The 14095-nt window shown below is 39.2% G+C and overlaps 1 protein-coding gene across 9 annotated transcripts in view; it reads right to left on the bottom strand.

The window, feature by feature from the left end:
• The window catches only part of Dock3 (dedicator of cytokinesis 3), a 633495-nt gene that overhangs the window by 130299 nt on the left and 489101 nt on the right, over positions 1–14095 (bottom strand). For all 9 annotated transcript variants that reach the window (XM_004834160.4, XM_087186904.1, XM_087186907.1 and 6 more), the window contains 5 exons: positions 5751–5875; positions 4140–4302; positions 3561–3667; positions 2818–2989; positions 2365–2462 (listed from right to left, as the gene is read on the bottom strand). In XM_004834160.4, the coding sequence (XP_004834217.2) occupies positions 2365–2462; positions 2818–2989; positions 3561–3667; positions 4140–4302; positions 5751–5875 (665 nt within the window). The remainder of the gene's footprint in view (positions 1–2364; positions 2463–2817; positions 2990–3560; positions 3668–4139; positions 4303–5750; positions 5876–14095) is intronic.

The raw sequence follows: 14095 nt of genomic DNA, 5'->3' as shown, positions 1-14095 counted from the left end.
TGTTTACAGTGGCCTCATGATATGGAATACACTGGGATGACACCATGGCAAGGAAGGCTTTACCTATAGAAACTATTGTCCAAGGAGAAGGGAGAATGGAGCTGATCAGGACTGTCAGCAAGGGTAAAATACTGTATCTGGCAGTGTTCTTGTTGCTATTGTTTTTTGAGCATGTGCCCTTTTTTGAGTGGCAAAAACAAAGAGAATAATAAATACTGATGGATGCTTGTAGTCTTTAAATATCAAATCTAACATCCTGTCATTCAAATCCCAATTTAAATGATACAATATTTACAATTTATTTTAAAACAATATGAATTGTAGATTAGGGTATCGATGGGTCAACACTGGTCACGGTTTAATGTTTGTTGAAACTAGATGAGGGATACATCTAGGATTCTTTATACTGTCTACTATTGGGTATGTTTGAAATTTTCTATTAAAAAGTAAAAACAAATGTCAAAATGCCAGCACATTCTCCTTAGGCTGACTTAAGTTTTAAGCCAGATATGCTGCTAAGATGTTCTCTTGTCAGGAATATGACAACTCACCATAAAAAAAACAATACAGACTTAATACCTTACCTGTATACTGGTTGACATTTTTACTATGTTTAAAAGGAAGATATGAGTATGAATTTAAGTTTCAAAACTAGCATTACCTTGTCTGTGAAAAAAATTGAAATATTTATGACAATCTGATCAATTTATTAAAACAGAATTTGTGTAATAGCTCCATAAAAGTACATGACTTTAAAACTGTTCCTCATTTGGAGACACTGTGTTGTATATTGTTGAGTCAGTAAAGCTGTATAATGAAAGTATAGCAGTGCATCTATGCTTAGTGCTTTGTATTTGTGATGGCAGGGATCATTATGGACAGGATGCATTCTTGAGATGTAATCTGTAGCCTCCGTTCTACTGCCCTTGCTGATGACTGAAAGCACCTCCATTTTTCCTCAGTAGGGTCAGTTCATCGTGTAGGACTCAACTGCTGGGCTTTCACCATTAGGAAATACCTGGGGTGTTCTTGAGCTAAAACCAGGTAGGCAAACATTCTGTCCAAAGAAGCCCTATGAAGTCATCTGGGGACAGGCTATGTTGCTGTCACTCTGCTTAGGGCCCTTACATGGGAAATGTCAGAAACACCTCTAGAGGAAGCAGCTGAAATAGGAGGTAAGGAAGATTTTGCTACCATGGATTCTAAGTGAGAGATGGGACAAAACCAGCAGCTGTGAGTAAGTGGGCAGTATTCAGAATTCTTACAATAATGAGAGCAAGGCTAGAAAAACGTAAGGCAGGGTTTGTGGTAAAAAGGTTATAAAGTAAGAAAAATGAGAAAGAGGGCTAAAGAAGAGAGAGGAGACCTGAAGGAATGCAGGTAGCACAAAACATTGGGTTGGTTCTGAAAGGATGCTTTACCATTACCTTTTGATTATCATTTTGCTTTCTAGGAAGAAAAGTCAGAAGACAGAGTTTATAACTTCAATATAATTTTAAAAAGACAATAAACCTTATATATACTTAAAAACAGTTAACAAAAATTAAAAAAAACAAGAAAAATCTCCAAACATTCCTATTTACCTATGATATACTTGGAGAAATACTCTTAAGAGGCTTACTAGCAGGAGATACCTCAAAGAACTACGACTGGAAGTCCCATTTGACCCAGCTATTCCCCTGCTGGGTATCTTCCCCAAAGAATTAAAAGAATCATACCACAGTGATATATGTGCACCCATGTTCATAGCACCACAATTTGTAATAGCTAAAGCTTGGAAGGAGCCCAAATGCCCATCAACTGGAGACTGGATAAAGAAAATGTGGTGTTTTTTAAAAAAATAAAATGGAGTACTACTCAGCCATAAAAATGAGAAATTAGAGACACTTATAGCTAAATGGATGCACATTGAGGTGATACTCTTAAATGAAATAAATAGGACACACATATGTAAATACTGAATAGTTTCTCTAGTGTGAGAAAGTGAAAGTGTAAATAAGGACTAAAAGGTGTAACAGATAATGTGAAATAGGAAGAAAAGGGGCAAAGGGGAAGGGGAAGTGAGAGGGACAGGGGAAAGGAAAGAAGGGAATGGGATTAATATGAGAAAATGGAAAAATGGAAACAAAGTCTTTGTAAATAGGGAGGGATGGAGGGGATGAAGGAGGGGAGGGGAATGGGGAAAATATAAGAACCAAGAAAGATCATGTAAAGGTGAAAATTTCCAATGATGAATGTCATTATACAGTATACCTAAAACGTACCAATAAAATTAATTAAAAAAAAAAAGAAATTGTGTGGAGCTAACATCTTCTGCTCAGATTCTTCCTCAGGCAGTATGTTAGAACTGGGTGAAAGACATACCTTAACAATTTCTTCACCACTGACATGCCGCAACCGCCCTAGGATGTCCATAATCCGATCTGGGAAGGTCTTCCATTTCAGGAGAGCAAGGAGGTCCACTAAAAAGCAAGACCAGAAGATGGAGATCCCTGGCCTTTAGAGGTCAACCAAAGCCCAGACTCTCCCAGACAAGTACAGTGGGAACAGAAGTTGAATGCTTCACAATGGACTCTTTAGTGTTGAGATCAGGGGCAAACATAAATCTGTGCACCCTGGTTGTATACTGGAGAGCTACTAGAACCATGGGAAACTTCACAGGTTGCTATTGCTGAGTGATTCCTTCAACTTCAAATGAAAATATGGCTCTATTACAGCAGGAAGAAATGACTTCAGTCTCCCTCAACATGCACACGCAATGTGGAACAAACCACTGAGGACAATCAAGGGTACTACCCTGCTGGTATCATTACCTACCATTCTGGGTGAGTTTGGTAGAAGAGAGTTGTGTGGAAATGAAGAAGGACTCTTTGGTGCTGCGCTGGAAGATGAGGCTGGAGGGGATATTAGGGCAGCCATTGTAATCTTCTTTGCCGCAAGGCAGGCCCAGGTACAGAGCATGGTTATTGAATGTGCTATTCTCATCACACTGTAGACAAAAGGAGAAGAGAGTTTGTTTCCTGAGCCACGTCACATGTAAAAGCCAGGTCCCAGGGGATTTCTAAGTTGATGTTTTCTCTCATCTTCCTAAGGCTGGACCTTGGCTTCAGGTCCTCTTGGAAGAGTGAAGAGTGCTTTCTGTTCAGAAACTTCCCAGAACAGATCATGTGCCTTTTAAATAGAACATGGTGGGGCATATGGTGTCTACCTGGTGTGCTAACAACCTAGGGTAGTGTGTATGTTGTGACAGCTGACAATACCATGATTTCAAATAGCAGATCTCAGAATGCACTGGCCAAAACCACTGTGACATAGAGAGGTTGGTACTAGATACCCATCCAATGAAGTGGGAGGTGGGAAACAAAAGGCCTGTTGATATTAGTTATGGGAGGAAGGTCACTGCACTTAGAAAGCAAAAGACTAACAACACAGCTGCAACACAACCCACTACTGCACCACCCTGAATCCTAGCCCGCCCAATGAAAAACTACCTGAGAACCATGTGTGTGATTGGATATAAGGGAGGAGGAGTAGGGATGAAAGGCAGCCAGATCCTGTACCTTGTACACATAAAGCTCGTGAATATCATCTGAGAGGGTTGTGCCGTCATCACGCATCAGGGGTGAGAATGCAAAACCAAAGAGTTTCTTTTCTCCTTTGTCTTTTGCTGCAATCAAAGCCAAGTGTTAGCCATTATTGCCTCCTTTCTTTTAAATAGAAATTCTTTTTGTGCTAGTCACCTACACATCTTTGTTCCTCACTTCTTTCATTAACTAGGTAGCAGCCTGGCTACAGGAATGATACCCTAAGGTATACAGACCATCTAGATGCAAACAGAAACTAAATTGCTAGTCTTGACGAATCAGCGCTTCAAGAAGCAGCTGAATAAGTACAAAGGAAACACCTAAAGGAGAATGACACTGGATATTTAAGATTCTAGGAAGGGCTAAAACAAGATCCCATGGTTTCCAATCACTTCAGTACAAAGAATGGCTTCTGATGATATCCTGTATCTGAGTATCCATTTATATCCATGCCTCATTTTCTTGCCCTAATAATAAGAATCCTCTTAAATTCCATTCTAGAGAGGAGAGTTATATCCATATCTTCGAGGGAGTGTGGAGGGGCAGCTCACTTACTGGAACAATGTCTGAACTCGAAGCGCAGGTGGGAGCCCCGGAATCTGTCAATGGGGATAGGCAATTTGATAATTTCTCCCCAACGAGGACTATTACTGTGGTAAAGAACAAACGAGTGATAGGAACTCCTATTTGGCTCTCCTGAACCCAAGCTGATACAATCCTAGAAGAAACAAGCAAATTGAGGTGTTATCTTTATGAAGGGAGAATCTGGATGTCTCTTGTGTCACTAGGACCCTTTCTTTCCCCTATGTGAAGGTCTTATTTTCACACCAGGATAAATCTATGAGATATGAATACACCTGACTTAAATTCAGTATTTTGGTAAGAAATTGTGCAGATGGTATAAGCAATTAGTAGTAACAATGTTCCTTATTTTCCTTGGGTCAGAGGTAACCCCACACACTGGTTGACAAATTGGAAGAAGGCTGGGTGGTGCATCTGAATCAGTAAGACAGGTTCTTTACCTTCACTGAGAAAAAACAGTAAATTTCACAAGAGAAGTCAACTGTATGTAACATTTTACAGGTCAGGAAGAATACAATTACAAAGTGGAGAACCTTTTCCCCGCTAATTTTCCTTGGCTCAGTGTTAGACTGGAACTTTAGGTCACCCTGTGCTGACTTTCCTTGGATATAAACAGATTTAACTAGACCCCAGCTCCCAAATATTGCCATTGACACAGTCTCAGAACTGCCTTTGCCCCTACCCTAGAGGATAGGAGGCATTGGTCAATACAACCAGGAGCAGCCAAATAAGGATGGCACAACTGATTGACAGCTCTAGTGCTTTTGGCAATCTCCATGTAAACCATAGGCATGCCCAAGTCCTTGAGTTCGGTTTTTTAAATGATACACAAATCACTGTTTCTATCACTATTTCAATATTCTCCTCTATTTCTTTCTATTTTTGGGAGATGACTTCAACTAATTTTACCTTTTTCCTCTGTAAAATGGGGATGATCACTTCTTTTCTGCTTACTTCAGGGTGGCTACTGCCAATACACAGAAGTAAGGTTTATCAAAGAATTATTTGCCTTCTACCTTATGTGTACTGCAACCACAACATGACTGGGGAAAACCCACACAAGGGCAACAGAAAAACAATAGTATGGGTCTCCATTTTCAATGAAGAGTGACAGATGATCCCTCTACTATATCAGTTGGAAAGTGTTTCAGGGTTAAGTCTGCTGTTCCTTGTCTCATAATGGTACCAGCTGAGTGTCTAAGTCCTACCCTTGACCAAAGAGCAAATAGACTATTCTGTGTTAGCTCAAGCAACAAAAAGGCAAACTGGGACCTAATAAGTCACCAAAGGTGGGCAGTTCTAAGCTAGGTGGAATGGCAGAAGAGGTAACATGTAAGACAGAAAGAGCTAGAGGGAATAGGTCTCAACTGGAGCAGGAGGGATTTGGGTCAGACATTAGGAGAACTTTCTGCAAAGCCTAACACTGGAAGTCATTATCAAAGTACACTGTAGGGTTTCCTTAAAAAAAGAAAAGGTAGAAAAGAATCCATATGGGGTGGTTTGAGTTTAGGAACAGGCTTTCCACAGAAGCACTAGAATTACTACCTTAGTCTCCATTCTGAATGCCTGACTGGCAAGCCTTACCTTCAAGATTTCTCCATCTGCATAAAGCACATACATGGTTACTTCAATATTCTTTTGTACACTCTTTCCCCCTCTCTCAAAATCCCCCTTCTCCAGGGTCAGGTATAAGTCATTGCGGATATCACCTGTGGGGAAAGAAATACCATGTCCTTGTGACTACAGACACGAATACACCATTTACATGGATGAGCAGACTAGCATTTGGGTCCTCAGGGGCTCAGTGGGTGCTCAGGGCATTCCAGGTTTGGTTAATAATGATGGGCATTCTACCAATATCATTTCAGCAGTACTCAGGAAGGTTAGTCATGTGTTCTCTAAGCCTGAATCCTAAAGGTGTTTACCCCAGGGCAGAGAATTTTTTCTTAGACTGCCCAGTCTCTTTTCTCTCCAGAAGAATGGCTGCAATCTAAGCTGTATAAGAGAGAAGCTTTTAAAATCAGCAAGAATAGCACTTTTTAGAATCATGTCTGTCTTAACTATTTTTAACTTCTATGGCTTTTTTCTCTAAATTTTTTTTCTCTTTTCTTTCACAGGTTTTCTTTTTACAATTACCAAAACTTCTGAGTCTGACAAGAGGATATGTCATTCCTTCCTCTGGAGGCTTTGCTACAAATCTTATTCCTTGCTGGAGTACCAGGCCGAAGTCACTAGACTACTTTGCAGTGTTTCTTCTTTTGTGTGGAAATGCTCTGACAGCACATGTGCAACAACACTGGGGCAATAATCTGTTGCTCTTGTTGCTTTCCTGTATTATCACTCCCACCCATTTTGCCTATATGTGCTACTCAAGACTGAGCAGAAGAAGCTCAAACTATTAGGTCCAAAATGATGCAAGTCACATTTGCCTTTTCAAGGAGGGGTGAATTGAAGGGAGACTGGGTTGTCTCTTCATGGAGAATGACTTACTTAGGTTGGTCTAAGTTTCTTAATCTGTAACATGACCAGTTTAATGCATATATTCCAAAGAAAGGCTTTTGACTTTCAAAAAACATAGTAAAAGCTGTGGAAAAACTTCAAAAAAAAAAAAAAGAAAATGGCAAAGAAAAACAGGTGAGACCAAAGTAAAGATGTGTTAGCAGCATAAAAGAAATCAAATGAGGGCTGACAGAACAATTAATTTTCAAAGCAAAACATTTTTCTACTTCCATTCTTGGAAATACTGGCACACCAAAATCTGTTAATTACCTAGAATGCCAATGACAGGAACATGGTTTGGTTTTTGTTAGCAAGGGGGCCTTGTGGTTTGGTCAGAGATACACGACAATACCCTCTTTTTGGCACCAATTGTCTCTAATTGTGGAAGCATCTGAGTGTCTCGCATGCACAAAACAGGAATGGAACAGGACTGGCAAAAATGTACGGCTTTCTTTTGACATTTTCATGATAAGTCCTTCCATTCTTCAAGTCATCTTCCTATTCTAGTAGTGTAGTTTTGTAATCACAGTTATTTGGATGCATAATCAAGGTTACCAAAATACTTTGGCTCTAGTGGAGAACAGCAACCTGTGACAAGTAAGTATTCTCTGGGAGCCCTGAGAATTTTCTCTAATGTGTGAAAGCTATCCTGTTTTCAAACAAGCATCCCCGAAGCTACCATGAAGGGAAGAAGGAAATATATACAAAAATTATACACAAATGCAATTGGTGCAAGTGTGGGACAGCCTTGAGGATGTCCATCCTTACAGTCTTCCCAGACTTTCCTCCTGGGTTTGGTAGAGCCTGTGTTTTGAATTCTAATCAGTTTGGAACCTTAATCTTCTTTCTTTGGATATCCCTGGTTGGACCCTCCTAGCATATCATTGACAGTACTTAGATGTGCAGGTGGGTGAAGGAAGGCAGCTAAAAAGAAGAGAAAATTAAGTTTATCAGTTTGCTATTGTCAGGACACAAGCCAAATAACACCCGTTCTGAAAGTACTGATACCATATTCCCTTTTTTGGTACCAGGGATCGAACTCGGCACCTTGCACTTTCAAGGGAGGCCACAGAACCACTGAGCTAAATCCCCGGCCCACTGATACCATATTCTGATAAAAGCCTTTTAGTTACACATTAGCTTTTTAAAAATGTAAGTAATTATTCAATTTCTACAATGATTTAGTATTGATAGTCTAGAGAAATTTAATATCTAATCTGAATAAGTGCCTGGTTTACCCTCTCTGGAAGTTATTCTCAAGATAATCTATGTAGCTTTTGAAAGCAGGTATCTTCTGGTTACTAGCAATATGCTTCTAGCTTGTATAAACACTTTTAATTTCTATAACTCTGTACATAGGCTAACCATGTTACAATAAACATGTCCTTGAAATGAAATGTTTTAAACTTTTCTAAGCAATATAGGACACAGAACACTAACAACATTAGGGATTATCTTGTGGACTGTTAATGACAGAACTTGAAGTGCTGATTTTATAGAATAAGATCATAATTTCTTAGCAGGATATTTTAAGCCCAAGTGCCAACTTCAAAATGGAAGGGCTGAGCTGGATATTCCTACAGATTTCATTTTTTTTTTGGTAATTATGTACTTCAGAAAAAATTTTAATACAAGTAAGTATACCTGATTTATGGACTGAAGAAACTTGATTTTATTAGGTCTCTGACTGCTCTTCATATGGAGAATGGACTTGCCTAGATCATCACTGATTTCAGTCAGAATAGGTGTTAGACTGTCTTATGGGGTGCAGTTTTGCAAATTACGGTTTCAATGTAAAGAATGGCACTTTGTGAAATGTATCATTGCTTGGGGGGAGGGTGCTTCTTGTCAAAAGTTCTGTCAGGTCATTTAAACAGAGCTCTCTATAATTCTCCTGGAACCAGGGGGAAGCCCTAAGAAGCACATGTGAAAGGTCTTAGGTTTGCCTTATAGATAACTTCCCAGGGCTGCATTTTTCATGATCACTATAGTAAGTTTAATGTTCAGAAAATTCACAAGTAGTATCATGTCTTTTGGCTAAGGCGCTGTCTTAGGAGGCTCCTGTAATCTTAAGCACCGACTGTCAAGAAATATTACTGAGAGAGGCATGAGAACAGGTACTTTAGAATGAAAAGGAGAAAGAGAAGTTCAAGTAGTGGTTCTGGAGCTTCATTTGCAGACCACTGCCTGACTGGATATACTGGAATCATTTGGAGGAACTTGTTAAAAATAGATTTATAGCATCTCCCATTCAGATTACAGTGATTCTTGGGTACATGCATTTGTAGATGATCACTAGGTAAGTTTGGCTGATAAAATTTGACTGACTGGAAAGGGCTGGGTGGCTCTTTATATGAAGAAGTGTTGGGAGTGTGAGGTTCTCCTGCAGGGTATGGGAATGGGTATTATGGAGGGTGGTTCTGCTGATGGATCTTCCTTTTAGGAAGGCTTGGACAAGCCTGCCTCCCTTTGTTGGGTACCCTCTGCTTCCTAAGAATGGGTGAGATCTTATAGCATCAACAGTGACTTACATCTGTAAGTGTTTAGTGTTTGTTGGGTGCTGTGCATTAGTGTTTCTTGAATGGAGCTGAAAGAATTGTGTTTATTTTTTTAAGAAGGCCACAGAATAAACTGTCTTCACCTCTCTCAGTTTCCATAATAGTTGTTGATACACCTGCAGGTCAGGAAGCTAGGTAGTTAACAGGGGGTATAGGAATTGGGAAACTTTTTCTGGGAAGACTAGATAGTAAATATTTTAAGTCTTGCAGGTCACATATGTCTTTGTCGTTATGTTCTTTGTTCTTATAACCCTTTTAATATATAAAATATTTTTTAGCTGGCAAGCAATACAAAAACAGACTACTAGCTAAATTTACCAGGCTAAAGCTCACTATGATACTCAACTTGCAGTGTTTACATATGAAGAACAGCTATATTATACAACTATAATATAGTAACTATAACTATACTATATTATACTATATATACATTAAAAATTCAGGTATCTGTGAAACTACACAAACAGCTGGTGGCAAGGAGCAAAGTAACAAATCTTAGGCTACCTTATCATGAGAGGGATTGGCCTGAAATACTTGGGGGAGTGAGAGATCTGAGATAGAAATGGTGCTGTTCAACCAACAGAAATCTAAGGGGTTTGTGGATTACTGTGACAGAGTTGCCATGAGTCATGACATGTAGCAGCAACAAGTCTGACCTTCCAAAGTCATGTATCCTAATATGACTGGAGAAACAGAGTTTGTGACATGTTTATGGGTCTCTTCCAAGAACAGTCTCCTTAGAGGTCTCTGAAACTCTGAGATCTGGCTCAAGCAACAGAGTATTCTGCTAGCAAGAAAATCTCTTGACAGATATTACAGCCTTAGTTGGAGTTTGGAGTCATTCGTCTCATATGGTTCCAGTCTATATGGAACCAGCATAGTAGAAATGGTCCATGAGGACCACACAAGTTTCAGCACTCAGTATGGATCAGAAATTTTATTATATTTATGTCCCTTCTGTGCAAATTATACCATATATTGAGGCTTTGGGTTCAAGCAAAATAGTATTTAATATTATATTTTGTTCTGTCTTCAGGAGGAACTTTTCTGGATGTGGTTTCCTTCCCTTGAGACTATGGAAAATGAGACCTGACTGTCTCCCAGCACACATAGCAGCTTACTTGGATGGTACTGATTTCCTTCTCTTGGCATTTTAGGAGAAAGTCTCCTAATAGAATTCATGGATATTTAGAGTTATCATTCTACATGGAGTTTTGGAATGTGAGCTCAATGTTTTATTCTGTAGTAGTTCTCATTTTCTTGATGAGAAAAAGACTCTCAGGAGGACTTTTTAAAATACCCAGAAAAGATGGGCTCTTTATTTTTTTCACCATGTCTTCAGTGTCACATTTTCTATCACTAGAAAGTTAATGATGCCCTCTACTTTTAAAAGAAGGACCAGTATGGGCATAGTGACATCATATATATATATATATAATTTTTTTCCCTTTCTTGGGGTCAGGAATGTGATGATCTTCCAAACTCTTGTAGGACCATAAGTGATTATTCTTAAACCACCCCTTAGAGATAATGCCAAAGTCTCATTTGACACTGACTGATCACAGTCCCAAGAAGCCATCTGTGGTAAATTATTTCATTATTCCCCTGAGGAAAGTTTTCTTTCAAAGCTATGTCTCTGTGTATTTGCCCTTTGTGTGAGGTATATCCTAGCAGAAACTGAGAGGAGAAAGTTTCTGCCTTTCTGATTTTTTGTGGCTTGGGATAAGCCTGATTTATTTTCTTTTCAATTGGAGTAACTCACCTATCTTAAATAAAAATTTATAAAAATTTCCTGTACCTACACACCTCAAACTCACTAGGGTTTTCAAAACATTCCAGTATGTTTTCAGGGCTTAATGAACACCCAAAGTAATATATAATGTTCTAGGAGTGGCTGTTCAGTTACCCAGGAAGGTGAAGTTGATGAAGGATTAATAAGGTACACGATATCCCACCCCAGTATTGCCACATTCCATGAAACAAATGAAGATGGGAACAAAGCAGGCAATAAGCAAACAGGACACACAAAAGCAGGAACTTACACCCAACCATCTTCATCTCTGCATCAGAAACAAAGGGGCGAGAATGAGAGGACAGCACAGAGAGAAACAAGAACAATTAAACAGGAAAAGAGAAAGAAACATCACTTGCAGGTCAGAGATGAAGCATGCATTTTTTATCAGTGGTCAAAGAAAATGACAAAATGTATTTCTGAGCATGAGTGCAAGAGTCATAAGATCCTCTAGATGGATGCCACATCTGCCCTTGCTCTTTTAATTAATGGCAACCCAGAGAGGAGCAGTACTTGCCTCAGATCTGACTCAGAAAGGAACACAAATCCCTAAAGCAGAGTAGTTTCTAGGATAGTTCCCAGACCAGCAGTATCACTTGAGAGCTTCTGAGAAATATAAATAGATGGGTCCCACTCCAATCCTACTGAAACAGAAATTCTTGCGATAGCCCAGATATTTGTTTTTTCAAGTGTTACAGATGATTCTGATACACACTCAAGTTAGAGAAATAATTCTTCAGGGGAAAAATTAAGCCTTAGAATGACATACTAAATCATACATGGACTCTGTATGGCAAGACAGAAGACCATTTAACTAATACAAAACTTGGCCCATGTCACCCATATTTAATAACGTTGGAAATTCAAGGCTTAGAAGAGAGGTTAAAATGTTGTATTTTCCACAGAGCCAAGACAGAGCACTGAACTTCCAGTGACTGAAGGGCACAGACTTTTTGGGAAAGACAAAAAAACAGGGATACAGTAGGTGTTGGCAAATCTCTGCTAGTCTGGATATACTCTTCTTGTACAAGTCAATCCTTTCAGGTTAGTCTTTTGGCTGAAAAGTGTTCTTCAAAATTTTATTATGGCTATTTCAGACCTGTAAGTTACAGGGAACAGGGTTAATTAACATCTACTTATTTCCCTGAAACATCTGTCCTGCTCCAGTTTCTCCTGCTCATCAACTTAAAAAAATCTAGGAAAAGACTAAAAGTGTGCTATAGTGTTGCTAGCTTTTGTACTGAAACTGAGTCTAGAGGGAAGAAGAAAGTACCCACAGAAATATCATCCTCAATCAAGAACAGGTCACACATGTGTTCTGTTTTTAACAATGGACTACATTGTTATGTTTATTTGTTTTTTATAATCTAAGATGGGATTTTTTCAGGTTGGCATACATTTTTTCTGAGGTCTCAGGGGTGATAGCTTCTAGAGCATTTCAGCATCACAGGTGCTTCTTGTTCATTACCATGGGCCATGAACAGAACTGGATGGCTGTGTAGTAAGGGTCATACCTGTGGCGCAAAAGATGGATTACTTTCTGCTTACAGCATCCACATGTTGTTTATGTACAATCCCATGGAAAGTGATAACAGGATGTCAGAAATACCTCTTGAGAAATTACATGCTAGACACTGGCATGACAGAGCCTGTCTCAACTCTTTCTTGTAGCTCTGCCAGTATGCTCTGACAAGGACCTATGTGGGCTACCTTGACCAAACCAAACCAAACCAAACCTCTCCAAATGAGTGTCTAGTATACTAGTTTCTGCCAAATTCTGGGTAGTCTTAAAATAAGGCTTTCAGCTTATGAGTAATTCTAATTTCTCATTTTCTATAATTTATCAGACTTAGAATGACATACTAAATCATACATGGACTCTGTACGGCAAGACAGACCATTTAACTAATACAAAACTTGGCCCATATCACCCATACTTAATAATGTGTTGTGTTGAAATGCTCACATTTTCTGACATAGTTTCTTCTTTTGCTTTTTTTCTCATGTATCCATGTGTCAAGAAGATGAAGGTACAACTTCTTGTAATTTGGCTGCACCAGCACTATGAGGCTGAGGTATATTGCAGCCTAGGTACAATGTTCTCACAGATGAAGTATAGCCCAGTTGCAGGAGCAGGAGTGGTCAGGGTTTGTAAGACTTACCAAGGCTCTTCTTGCCACAATCATTGTTTTTCAAAACAAGTTGGTTACAGTATACAACACACTTTCCTGTTTCTCTAGAAGGATGCTGGTTCAGCTCCATCACCTTGCCCAAGGATGACAAACCCACCCTGCTGGTATAGTGGGGTACATTAAAAGGGCTGGCAGTTGTTAATAGCCCACAACCCTGCGAGTGGGCATCTATGCAAAAAGCTCTTTCTTTAGGAGGAAAAAGGGAGAAGGGGGAAAGTATGCACAAGATACCGCTTATTTTCACCAACAGCACTAAACACTTAAAAAACAACAATCCAGGAAATAGTACACTCGTGCTCTCTGTTTTCACCCCTACCCTGGACTTCACAGGCCCTTCTAGTGTTTCTGCCTTGCAGGGCAAATCACATCGTGATCTTTTAGCTGTCTAGGGGAGGGAAAATTTTTTTAATCTCAGCTCGCTTCGTCACTGCGTAGCATTGCACATTTTCAGAGTCATGTGCAGCACAGACAGAACTCCTTTATAAACCTATATATTAATTATACAAACAGAAGCAGAATACTCCAAAAAAAGATCTGTTTCCATAAATGAGGTTATTTTCAATGTAACCGGAAATCAAATTTTGCTTTAAAACATTTCTGTCTGAAGCTTGTTCCTTTCTAGTCTCTGCTCCCTTGGTTTTAATCCTATGAGTATGTGAGGGCTATTTGGAAGGTAATGTCCTAATATTAGACAAACAACTTCTTAGAGAAAAAGTCTTAAAGTATATGTCTCAAAATATTACCCCATTGTATGAGCCAAGATATCTAACTAACAAAAGAATACCAGATCAATTATGGTAGCCATCTATTCTTTTTGCAAAGCTATGTTTCCAAGAAGCCAGGGAATAAGTCTAGGCTCATTTACCAGGTCCAGAAGCAGGCAAAGAA

The sequence above is a fragment of the Heterocephalus glaber genome, unplaced genomic scaffold (assembly GCF_053883595.1).
Source record: "Heterocephalus glaber isolate CG9 unplaced genomic scaffold, H.glaber_assembly_v1.0 deba00001504, whole genome shotgun sequence".
Classification (NCBI taxonomy): Eukaryota; Metazoa; Chordata; class Mammalia; order Rodentia; family Bathyergidae; genus Heterocephalus; species Heterocephalus glaber.
This window is presented reverse-complemented; position numbering and strand designations above follow the sequence as displayed.